At 37.3% G+C, this 12,735-nt stretch overlaps 1 protein-coding gene across 1 annotated transcript in view; it reads right to left on the bottom strand.

The window, feature by feature from the left end:
* Positions 1 to 12,735, bottom strand: part of DIP2C (disco interacting protein 2 homolog C) — a 592,611-nt gene that overhangs the window by 174,267 nt on the left and 405,609 nt on the right. The window contains exons 10-11 of the mRNA XM_036759139.1: positions 9,885 to 9,976; positions 4,953 to 5,063 (exon numbers count right to left, since the gene is read on the bottom strand). Of these exons, the coding sequence (XP_036615034.1) occupies positions 4,953 to 5,063; positions 9,885 to 9,976 (203 nt within the window). The remainder of the gene's footprint in view (positions 1 to 4,952; positions 5,064 to 9,884; positions 9,977 to 12,735) is intronic.

Genomic DNA, 12,735 nt, shown 5'->3' with positions numbered 1-12,735 from the left:
GGGTGTCTTTAAAAGAACACCTTAAGTTTGACTAGAAATTCATTAATAAGTTAATATCTATGTTTATTTTGGTCCAGAGTTAAGACAACTAGTATAGTTAATTACTGTTTTTGTTTGGTTCTATTTAAGTCTCTGGTTATGATTCAATTCAATAAGCATTTATTAGGCATATTCTATGTTCCAGGCACTGTATTAGAGGTTAGGGATCTGAGATAGACAGATAGATTGATAGATAGATTGATAGATAGATAGTTAGTTACAGATGTTCACAAAATATATACAAAGTAAATACAAGCTGTCTGGAGGCACAGAGGAGGTAAAGCATGCTGCAGAAAGGGGAAATACTTCAAACACTGAGATACCATCTGAAAATTTTGAATACAGGTCACTTCAAAGAGGCTTCCCCTCTCTAATGTGGTATAGTAATGCCTCTCTCCATCAGTACAAAAACAAACAAACAAAAAAACAGTTTTGTAAGCCTCAACATTTACCAAGTTCAGAGTCACAATGTTTATGGCACAAAACAATACTTCCTTGAACAATGTAAAGACTTTTAATTCCACCATTGAGGTTATTTAACTCTATTGGACACCACTCTGATGGCCAAAGTATGAAAGGTCCCTCTTCTCCCTTGTGCCTGCCTCCTACTGCCTCTGCCTTCTTTACAAGTGCCCATTGCCAATGGGCAAAAGCAAGCAGTTCTCCGCTACTGATGATATGCATGTTTGAGATTTCCCATCTCACTCCCCCATATCATTTTTGGTGGGTAGCAACTGACCCACAGCACACCATGGGTCATCAACCTGTTCCATCAGCCTCTTCATCTGTGCAGGTTACAGCCTGTGCTAGCAGAGGCATGAACACAAACGATCGAACAATAGAAGAGATCCACCCAGGTCACTCTGTGACCACACACACACACACACACACACACACACACACATGCATGCATAGAGGACATATCTTCCTATCACTGCCAGAAACAAATCCACTACCCTTTGACCAAGCAAAAGCATTCCCCTTGGGACTGTTCGCAAGGCTTGATTTCTAGTTCATTTTTTCCAGTCTGATTCCTGCACTATAAAAAGGAAAAGAGAAATATCTACACACACACACTCTCTCTCTCTCTCTCTCTCTCTCTCTCTCTCTCTCTCTCTCTCACACACACACACACACACACACACACACACACACACGTCCCTTCCCCCAAGAGGATACAGGACTATGCTTATCCTTTATTTTAATCTGGATTCAGACCACACATGTACATTACGATTTAATGCTTCCATTTAATTAGGAAAATTCCCAATAATAAGCTGCTTAAACCTCCAAATATCAGCAAAGAGTCCAAAAGATACATGGCCAATTTGCAATATGATGTATGATAGTGAGGCTTTTGACCTTTGGGTAATAAATGTTTTTAGCCAAAACCTCCAAAGACCATCTACTAAGGCACAAAGGAGTAATGATCTGCATCAGCAATGAATCATGGATGATTGAAGCACTGCAGCAGCTTTCAATAGATTTACTCACTCATTTTTTAAAAAGCATTTATTGAGTGCCAAATACATACAGCAAAATCTCAATAATTGAGAATAATCATTCCTGGAAAATGGCTGTATCATTTCAATTTTCATTGTACATTTTCATTGTGTTGGCACCAATTACCATATTTTACATATAATTTGATGGTGAATAGTGCATATTTGAATAATGTGACTACTTCATGGAGTTAATTATTTGCACTATTGGGACCTAGCTTTAAATGACACCACAGGGACTACATTATGAATAAAGGATGTTTCCTCTCCTCAAGGAGAATATAGTCAAAAAGTAACAACGGAGAATCATAACTTCAGAGAAATATAAACAAAAGAGTATGGAAATTTAGAAGGGAGAAAGTAGTTCTAGCATAGGGGGAAAAATCCAATCAGGGAAAACTTTCTAGAAGAGGTAGAAATGAAGCTGGGCATCAAAGGTGAGACCTGGATAAGCGGTAAAGGGGAAGAAGTGGGTAAAGAAGAGTAGGAGAAATGATTTTGGGAGGGGAACCACAGTTTGGAGTGTTTGGGAATAACAAGAAGGAATAGCAGTCTGCACTGAATAGGGTATGTGAAAGTGCTGGAAAGGAAAGACACAATGGCTTTTGAGCCTCACAGTGAGCACAGTATTAAAGGTAGTATAAATGAATGGGGGTCAGGAAGCCAGCAGCTGGAGCCAATAGGATGAGAAACTCATCAGCCTCTCTCCTACACTAGCGCTGCCTGAATCGAGGACAGATTAACAGGGTTTCTACTGCCCGTGATTGGAAATTATTCACCGTAACACCGTATTCAGAGTCATACAAAGACTTGGTACAGAGGACTAGCATAATAGAGAATGGGGGCTCCCAAATAGCTTTTTGTTTCTTTTAGTGTATTCGCCTTGTCCTCTAAGTGTCCTACTTTGGGAAGGAGGGAGGTGGGCTTGTCCTCACCATCAAGTTACCTAAGGTCCAGGCATGCATTACTCCACTGGGGAGTAATCTATAGTGCATTCATGCCACAGGGTCAACCATGTCTTAATCTATGACTCTCATCATCTGAGATTCAATTCAGTAAACAAGTATTAAGGGTCTGCTATGTGCAAGACACTGCTGAGGGCAACATAGATACAAGGGCTGTGCCCTCAAGAGGCTAACAATCTAAGAAGGAGACTAATCAAAGAATCTATGATTTCATCAGCATAAGGACCTCCTGTTATGGGAATTCCCTCCAGTAATGCTGATCCCAATCGATTTATGACTGAGTAGATAAGTCAAGATTAGTTAAGAGAGAGGATTCCCTTAAAGTAAGTTAAGTGCCAAGGTCAGTCAACTAAAAGGCATCAGCAGTTGGCTCTGAGCCCAGGGCTTCATGACGCCAGACTTAGCACTTTAGCCACTGCATCAAGCTGACTCAGTCCATACACAACAGATACACGAATTAGCATGATACTAGGGAGGGCATGATAAGAGCAAAGAAGAAATCAGGACAAAATTCCTTAGGAACATTGGAAGGAGAGATCACTTTCTCCCATCCTGCCTCTACAGGACACGCTTGAGAAAGGTTAGAAATCTGACAGCAAAGAGGCAGGAATGATGGGTCTCCTATCCAGAGATCCAAGAAGGTTAGGGCGAATCTTTGGAGGAACCAGGGCTACTCCGAAAAATAATGGGGTACTAAACTCCAGCTTCCAAAAACAAAGTGACTGACTCCAAGGGATACAGTTCAGAGCCTCTTACAGCCTTATTAGTGGTAAGAGGGAGGGGAGCAAAGAAGCCCCAGGGACCTGGCCCTTGCCAGGGTCCTCTAAGACCTTGGGTTTTGTTGGGGTGACTTTGGAAACCCAAATTCTGGCCCAACTACTTCTGTCAGAATAGAGCAGGAGCTCCTTTAACTTTACAGAACAGAGTTCTGGCAACTCTTATATTTTTCTCAAAGGAATCCCTGCTTATCTTTTTCCATGTGTGGAAGCATGGCTGAAGTTGCAATTATGCAATGACAGAGACCCTGGACAGCACTTCGGATGTGTTTTGTATCGCTGTCTGTTCTCAGTGGCACAGGAAAGATTGTAAAAATACTCAGAGGGGAACCTGTGAGATTTCCTGGGAAACTGAGGCCCAGAGGTCACATGACACGATCAAGGTCACAAGGCTAGTTGGTTTACTTGGGATTTCTTGACTTTCAATCCTACTGTTCTCACCACAGCAGCATACAGCCTGCTTGTCGTGATTCATTTACCAGCATCTTGGCTGTGCTCGTTTTTTCCTGTGATTTTCAGGTTACTGTAATTTTGTGTGCAAGAGTAATATATCACTCATTAAATGGATTTCAAAACCTCAGAATAATCACATATAAGCTTTAGCTCATACAGAGCATTCATCTATTTAAACTAGTTGAAAATCTAATTATAATTCATGGCTTTAAAAACACAGTGAGACTACATTTAACAAAACTTCTCTGCAATAGCATATGCTTTGTACGTACAAAATGATGCCAGTCTTTTGACACTGGGATATGTGAGTGTTACACATTTAACCAAATCCTAAGCAATCTGGTCGTGAATAGGATCAATCAGAGGACCTGGGTTCAAATCCTACCTTTGCTACTGGCTACCTGTGTAAACTTATATAATCACAATCACCTTGGGCCTTAATTTTCTCATCTATAAAACAAGAGGGTTGGACTAGATGGCCCTGCCATACCTCCTAATTCTAAATTTGGGATGCTACTATAAGATGTGGGATCAGAGATTTAGAGATAGAAAGACATGAGAGGTCATTTTACCCAACCTCTTAATTTTACAAAGGAAGAGGCCCAGGAGAGTTAAGCAACTTGCCCAAGGCCACACAGGTAATAAATGACAGGGGCAAAATTTGAACCTGGGTCCTCTGGCCCAATGGCAAACATTTCCACCACATCATAGTGATTCTTCTTCAAAGGGCTGTATCTGTGAATAAATGACAGCAAAGGACCTGGAAAACCGTCAGTCATTCCCTCTCCCATCTAAGTGCTTGGTCTACATGATTCCAAACAACGAAATCCTTGAAACGCAATGTGATTTCCTCATTTTTCACTTCCCATATGGACATTCAGGCAGTGCATAAACACAATCTTCTCCACTCCCCCCTTTCCGCCCCCCCCAACTTCTCCTAGTAAACGGAGCATTTAAAGGCACGATGAGTAGGTTTATAACCGTCCCCTTTACTGAAATGGTAACTGATAAAAAACTGCAGCGTGTCTCAGAAACAATCCATAATTTGCAGGGCCTCACGATTCATCTCCTGCTGAGATGAAGAGGCACTTTGAAAGAAAGAGTCTGCCTGCCCATTTGTGCTTCACAATAGGCCACCTTCAGCTGCGCTATGGCTTGTCATTACTTTTAAAATAGGCTTTAATAATAATGCCAGGGGGAAAAAATGTGTTCTTTACCTTTCTGGTGAGCGGTACTTCGATGGGGACAGGAACAACTTCAGCCAGTAAGCAGCCGTAAAAGGCGACCATGAAAGCGGCAGGGTCATTGTTAGGGAATACCAGCGCTACCTGAAAGAGAGACACAGAGTGCACAGCACAATGGGAGATGGGTCACAACTAAAGGTCTGCAGAGCCAGCCCTGAGGCTTGCCCTATGGATCTATGGCCATAATAGATTCCCATAAGAGATTAACAGTATATTAAGGAGAGACTTTAGGTCTTTTCCTTAAATCATAGCACTGTAAGATCATAAATCCATGGCTGAAAAAAGCCAGAGACACTACATAGTCTACAACCTTCATTTCACAAAGGAGGAAACTGAAGCAGAGTTATGTATCTGAGTCAGGCTTGGGACCCAGGTAATCATGACTCCAATTCCAGAGCCTGCTATTTGGCATTTGGGAGTTTTGTGGACCACATGCTTGACACCCTTGTGATATCCATACCCCTTGTGATATCTCTATTTACTTTAATAACATGATTAAGAATACATGCAATGTCCTTTCAACATGGATTTTATTAAGTAACTCAATATGATGTGCTATTTTTCCAAGTATCACGTCCTTAACTGTTATACGCATTTATTTTCATAAGTGTATTAAACCCATGATTAACATATAAAGATCATCCCCACATTAGTTCCTTTTAAAATTTAATCAATTTAACTAAAACAAAGCTATCTTCTCTGAATGGGAAGAGGAGTAGTTCTACCCTGTTGGTACTGGGGGTTTCTTTTTCCAAGGAAGCATAAGACACCATGTAAGCATCAATTCATCACTCTTCCTAGAACGTTTAGCATCTTTGTTCCAGAGGGTGAAATTGAGACAAGTGAAGCTAAGTGGTTTGTTTGTTTGTTTTCCAAAGTCAAACAATAAATCATTGGCTTAGTTTGGGTCCCATCCTGCCTCTCAGTACAGCTTTCCAGGCGAGGACTTCACCTAAATCAAGAAACCTTTGTCCAAAATGCCAAATTGTTTCATAAAATGCCATTGTTTCATAAAAATTAAGGCAAATAATGCCAGAGAAACAAGAAGAAATAAGTAAAAGCCTTTTCAGGGTTACCTAATTTTTAAAAATAAAATAAGCTTTTTAATAGTTTAATAGGAACAAAAATTCATTATATTTCCTAAGAATATTGAGACAAATAAGTATGATTACTTAAAAATAGATATTAACCAATATAACACATATTACACATAATATATGTTATATATTATATTATATATAATATTAACCCATATCATATGTAATTATATAATAATATAACTAATACAAATCAGATTCAGAGAAGCTAGTGGTACATTCTGAGTTCATGAATTAAACTAAGAAAATTCTGAGAGCTTGGTATATTCAGGGCAAATGAGTGTGTGTAAGAAGAACAAGCAAATTCCCTGTATCACGGTCCATTCAGAAAGTATGGGCATTCATGCCCTTTTCCTCATATTTCTGGCCTAGGTAGCAATTAATGGGGATACAGGTGTTATAGAGAAAATTTTAGGGAAGAAAGAATATATTTTCTAACCTTTGAATATGTATAAAGACCAATCTAAGTTCATGTGTTTTGTTGATAAAATATAAACTTATTATTTCATGGTTTGAGAGAAGATTATATATAAGATTAAACAAAAAAGCTTTTATAACCAGGAATACTGGTTTTTTGAAGTTTCTGATATCACATTTTGATGTAAATAAAAAAGATTGATAGTATCAATATGCACAATTTAAGGCCTCTAAACAGAACCCAGAAGGTGTCATAAGATTCTCTGTATCAGTTTGATATATATGTGTGCGTGTATGTATATATGTATATTGCACATACACATGTATATATGATAGATAGAGATATGTATCTATGATATACACAGAGAGATATATAGATGGATATAGATATATGTAGGTATATATGTATATATGCATATGCACATGTGTGTGTGTGTGTGTATATACACACACACACACATACATATGTATGCCATATATGTGGTAAGGAGATATAAGTACAAGTCTAAAATCTTACACTTACTAGCACTGTCATGGGCAAGTCACCTAATCTCTCTGAGTCTCAATTTCTTCATTTGTAAAATAAAGATGATATCATTTGTATTATAATCTTTTCAGGAGCAATGTGTTGGCTGAGGGAAGCGACATTAACATCTTGGCCTTTGAAAGTGATATTATAGATGACCTCTAAGGTCCTTGAAAAATATGTCATTACATAAATGAGTTATTATTGTTTTTATATCATTCAAAAAGGTCAGAAACTTCAATAGTGAAATCAAATTTCTTATTTTTTTTTAAATTTAAAAGTTCCAAAAGAACAGTACTTTAGAATGGCCTCCAAGAGGTTTGATAGGATATTCTCATTACAGAAAGCCTTTGTATTAAGTTTCAAACAACATAATGCATAATCTTCCGCCATTATAAACATAGATGGCTATGCTATAATTCTGGCAGCCTTTCTAAAACCAAAACTGCAATTTGTCTCAGGAAAAGGAATTCTACCCTTCATTCTTTTTAAGATTCCAATTTATGTCTAAATCCCCAACAAACACTATGTTAATAGTAGAACCCATGGTGAGCTCAGAGCAGTAACCTTAGACATTTTAGAGAAATGAGTAGACGCCTAATTTTTATGAACCTGCAGCATCAGAAACCCACAACATCTCATGCTTCCTTTTAATCAATTCTATATTTCCCTGTTATTTCATTAAATACACATTTACCACTGAACTAAGAATTTCAACTGGTAAGAATACTTAATAGCAAGCAAATTAACAGCAAAAGACACATGGCCATATAAAAGAGTCTAGATACTGGGTTCTCAAGACAGCACAGGTTTCCTGGGTTTTGAGGTGTTTTATTTTATTTGGTTCATTAGTTGGTACCAGGTAACCAGGAATTCCAGGAAGAGTAGCTAGCTAGGGATCCTGCATGCAGCTACAGATAAACTGTGAAATTCATGAGTTTCTTCATGAATTACCATACTTAGGTTAAGTAAATGAGGATACTTTGTGAAGGCTAATATCAAAGATAAACTGGGATAAAATGAAAGATAAAGTGAATAGAGATGTTTAGGCAATTAAGTTATAATTCAGAACCAAAGCTCTGGATCTAAGGGATGATCTCTTTACCCCAAATCTCCAGCCTCTCAGATACCTTGCAGCAAATTGGGGAGACTAAAGGAATGTAGGTAGATCTGGCCCCCAATTACTGTAGTTCATCAAGAGTTCCTGAAGTATCTTCAAGAAAGTATGAGCAAAGCAGCTAAACATATTTACAGATGAGAAATAGCTAGTATTCCACTCAGTATGAATGTCCACTGGCACTAAAATATTTCCCAGCTAGCAATACTAACTTGGGAGGAAAAGCAGTAGCTTTTAAAATGACTTTGTCATTTATCTGGCTGTGGCCTTGGGCTATAAGCATCAGAATCAGAGACTTTTGGAGTTGGCAAGGATCTTAGTGGTCATCTGTAATATCCCTTTTAGAGCCCAATGTGTTAGCATCCCCATTCCTTAATGAAAAAAGAAAAGAAAATATCATTCACACAAATGTGGTTTATAAACATGCCAACTCTTGAATGCTCATTATGCTGAGGGAAAAAAAAATCTTCTCTTTTGGAAAAATTGACAAGATTTTTCATGAAGAGGGAAAATCCAGTTTGTTACAAGAGCAAGCTTCTAACAAATGAGAATTCTAATTGGGAGTGCTTATTTAAGAAGCAGTCACACACAAGTGCCAGATGCTAGCCATGTGAATAGTTTTTCTATTGGTGGAAAAAAAAAACCCTAAGCAAACACTTTAAAAAAACCCATATTTTTCTCCACATTTTATTGTCACTTAATTTTGTGCTCTCCAAACCCCTACCCACATCTCAGTTCAATACATGCCAGCTTAATCTGCAATTACTATTCTCCAGGAACTCCCAGAATCTGGATGCCAAATTGCAAACAAACAGATTTGGAAACCACCATACTATGACCATGTTCTCATCGTATTTCATTATCTACATTCCAACTTCAGTCAATTTGATGAAATGCAGAAATATTCCATAAATGTACACACTTTACATTGATGTTCCAGAACCAGATTTCAAACTTAATTGTTCTCAAATTAGTGGTATCTATTGTCCATTTTAGAATACTAGAGTGAGAAATGATTTCAGGAGATCATCTGGTCCAATCTATCATCTTCCCTAAAGTACAAATAAATCATTGCTGTGACCCGTATGGCTATGGAGTGAGAGAGAATGTCAATTACTCTTCATTGCCTGTTTTTGCTTCAAAAAGGGGCTAGGGTGAATTTATTTGGGTCCTCAAATTGTATCTATGGTAGCCTGTAGACAAGTGGCCTGGGAGGCAGCTTCCTACTCTTTATGTATAGTCTTCTCATGATATGCTAAGTTAACTGCTTCTGTAGAATGGTATGATAGGTAGAATGACCTGAGTTCAGGTGTAAGTACTGCCATTAATTCTCTCTTACTGTTTACTTATAGGCAAATAACTTCACCTCCCTCTGTTTCCTCACCTTGGATAGTGGAGTTCAATTTACCCAGAATGGTAGTTTTGAGGATCAAATAAGCTAACATATGTGAAAGCACGCTGCAAAATATAAATTGTTTATGATTCTAAGGTATTACCATCGAGAACTTTAGTAATGAAGGAGGAAAATCACCAGTTTGTGGCCAAAGACATTTGCCTCTGTAGTTAGTGTGGATAGACAAAGCCAGGTTTAGAAAAGAAATGCATTTGTTCCACTTTCCTGGGTAGGCCACAAAAGTACACACTGTGCCTAGGAAAGGCTGAACTCTGGGATTTAAATAATTGTTGGGTACCTAATAAGACCTACATGTAACACAGATAATTTACAAATTCTGTAACTTAATGCTTACCCTGTCTCCAGGCCGCACCATGGGTTCTTGTTTTGTACCTAATTTATGTAGAATGTTGTAAGCAACCTTCATACTCCTTGTCCACAGTTTGCCTGTCAACACAAATTACAAAGCCAAAAATTATTGGACTATTCAGTATTTCATCAAGAATATATATCATTTCATGATATACTAAGATGATAAGAAGATATCATGATATATTAAGAATATATATCATTTCAAGAATATATATATTTCATCAAAATATATACTTTCCAGTTAAATGTATGGATGCAAAGTTCAAATGCATGGATTTTAAAGAATTGCTCTTTTTTCAAACGACCCAGAAGCAAATTGTCAAAGGGTGAACCAGCATGAAGAACTGAGAAAAGGCAATTCACTAGAGACCATGGATAATCTCTCACAAAGCAGTTAGTTAATGAGAGTTTCTATTTCTCCCCTCAACTGTTCTAATATACTTTAACATAAGAATGAGTGGAAGGAATATGAACCATTTTAAAATTAATTTTTGTTAGTAATTTCCTATAAAAAATCATAGAGAGACAAACTCACCATTAAAAATTAGTATATTCAAGGGAACAAGAGAAATATATAAGACCCGAAGTCATTCCTCAAGGGAACAGTGGGCAAAAGGTATCGACAAACAGTTCTCAGAAGAAGAATCACAGAAGAATTAATACATGAAAGCTCCAAATCACTAACTAGAGAAATTAAAATCAAAACAACTGTGGTTTTACCTCAAACCCAACAAAATGTCAAAAAAGAAAAAAAAGGATAGGAATGGTGGCATTGTAGGGAGAAAGTCACACTAAGACACTCTGGTGAAGTTGTAAACTTGGCCAAGCATTCTGGAAAGTCAGCTGGAATTACACCCAAAAAGCTACTCAACTGTTCATGTCCATAAGTTTGATTCGCAGATCTCACTGCCGGGCTTATACCTCAAGGAGATCTAAATAAGAAAGGTCCAACAGACACCAAAATAACTTAGAGAAACACTTTTGTAGTGGCTAAGAAAAGAACTGGAAACCAAATAGATGCCCATCAATGGGGAACTGGCTAAACAAATTGTAGCACATAAATATGATATGCTATATTACTGTGTAATAAGTAAGTATAAATATGAAGAATATAGGGAAGCATGGGAAGATTTACATGAACTTAGACAAAGTGCAGTAAGCAAAACCTGGAAAAAGTACACAACGACAAAACAATGCATATGAAAAAGATAAAAATCAAAACTGAAAGCTCTGTAATCATAATGGCCAAGATTGGCACTAAAGACAAAAATGCAGAAGTGGGAGACCCAGAAGCATTAGTCCAATTATTTATGTGGCATTATGGCAGTCACCTACTAGATTTTACAGTATGAAGTCAAATTTTACCCTGATACATAGACACAGAGTTAAGTCTGTAGGCAAAATGATTTATTCATAGTAACTACATTAATATGCAGGCCGTTTAATGCTAATGCAGCTCCTATCAATTACTGCAGAGCTTTGAAACAGCTTTGGAACTGACCCTACACATAGTATGTATTTAATAGATATTTGCTGATCAATTGATTCATTTGTACAACAGCCTGGAAATACATAAAAGCTGCTTTACAATTTATTTGTCATAATGAAGTAAGCTACTTAAGGCCTCTGACACGAAGTTAATTCCAAGATTTAGTGGTTGATGATGTTCATAATATACTGTGACAAAACTGAATGTAATTTAACCTGTTTCCTTACTTGAGGATACAAACACAGCTTTGGTCAATCTTTCTGCATTTATATCTGAGTTATTAAAAAAAAAAGTTTCTGCATATTCCTTCTTGTCCTCTGAAACTACCACTGAGGAGTACGGTTGGACCTTAAGGAAATTATCATGAAGAAATAGTTCCTTTTCAAAACAAGTAGCATCTTCTCACATACAAAATGAAGAGAAATGGCAGTAAGTCTATAAGCAGAAATCCCCTCCCCCTCAATTCCCAGCAATTGTCTGTTGATTGATGAATTAAACAAAGCTAATTCTAATTCTAACAGTCTATGAGGAAACTATGTGGGCATATTAATATTCATCTCTTTTCTCCAAAATAAAAGTCATTATCCCATTAGGAGTAATTCAGAGTATGATTATAGTCTAAAATCTCACTCCAACAAGAAACAAAACAAAAGAAAAAAACTTTGGCTGCTGATAAGTGCTTTTGGATCTGTTTTAATGCACAGAACTAGCATATTTATTACAATCAAAATCAGACCGTTGAAAAGTGCTACTCATCAGGCTTCGATGAAATTTTGACTTAATAAAAGCTTCAGAATCTTAGGGTCTACGTTATAATCACATACAAAGTATGATACAAAAAAAGGAATGAAGAGGAAAAAAATAATAATTTTGGCACAATTCCAATTTCAAGAGGGACAAGGAAATGAGGACCAAGTTAAGCTGTTGATTCAAACAGGCAAGGATGTGGTATTCATTGGACAATTAAGGGAATTCTTTTTTCACCATGATGACAATGGTATTAATTGAGCTTTATTGTGCCTGCCTCTCCATGAAGAAGAAGCTTAGTAACTCATAGATTGAGAGCTGGAAGGGACCTTAAAGGTCACTGACTCAAACCTCCTCATTTTACAGATACTTGTTAGCCTCAATTTGATTTGTCATCTCCTGGGGGAAAAAAGAAGGAAAAGTCCCAGGAGCATCATAATAAAAATGCCTGACTTCATCACTAAAATAAAAGTACTGCAAATGTATAAAAGGAATTTACATACCAAGGAGACCACAGTCAGGATCACCCAAGATATGTCAGAATCTACTATAAATGACAAATCTTTATATCACAACTAACGTGAAAATATGTTTAATA

This window comes from Trichosurus vulpecula, chromosome 5, assembly GCF_011100635.1.
Source record: "Trichosurus vulpecula isolate mTriVul1 chromosome 5, mTriVul1.pri, whole genome shotgun sequence".
Taxonomy (NCBI): domain Eukaryota; kingdom Metazoa; phylum Chordata; class Mammalia; order Diprotodontia; family Phalangeridae; genus Trichosurus; species Trichosurus vulpecula.
This window is presented reverse-complemented; position numbering and strand designations above follow the sequence as displayed.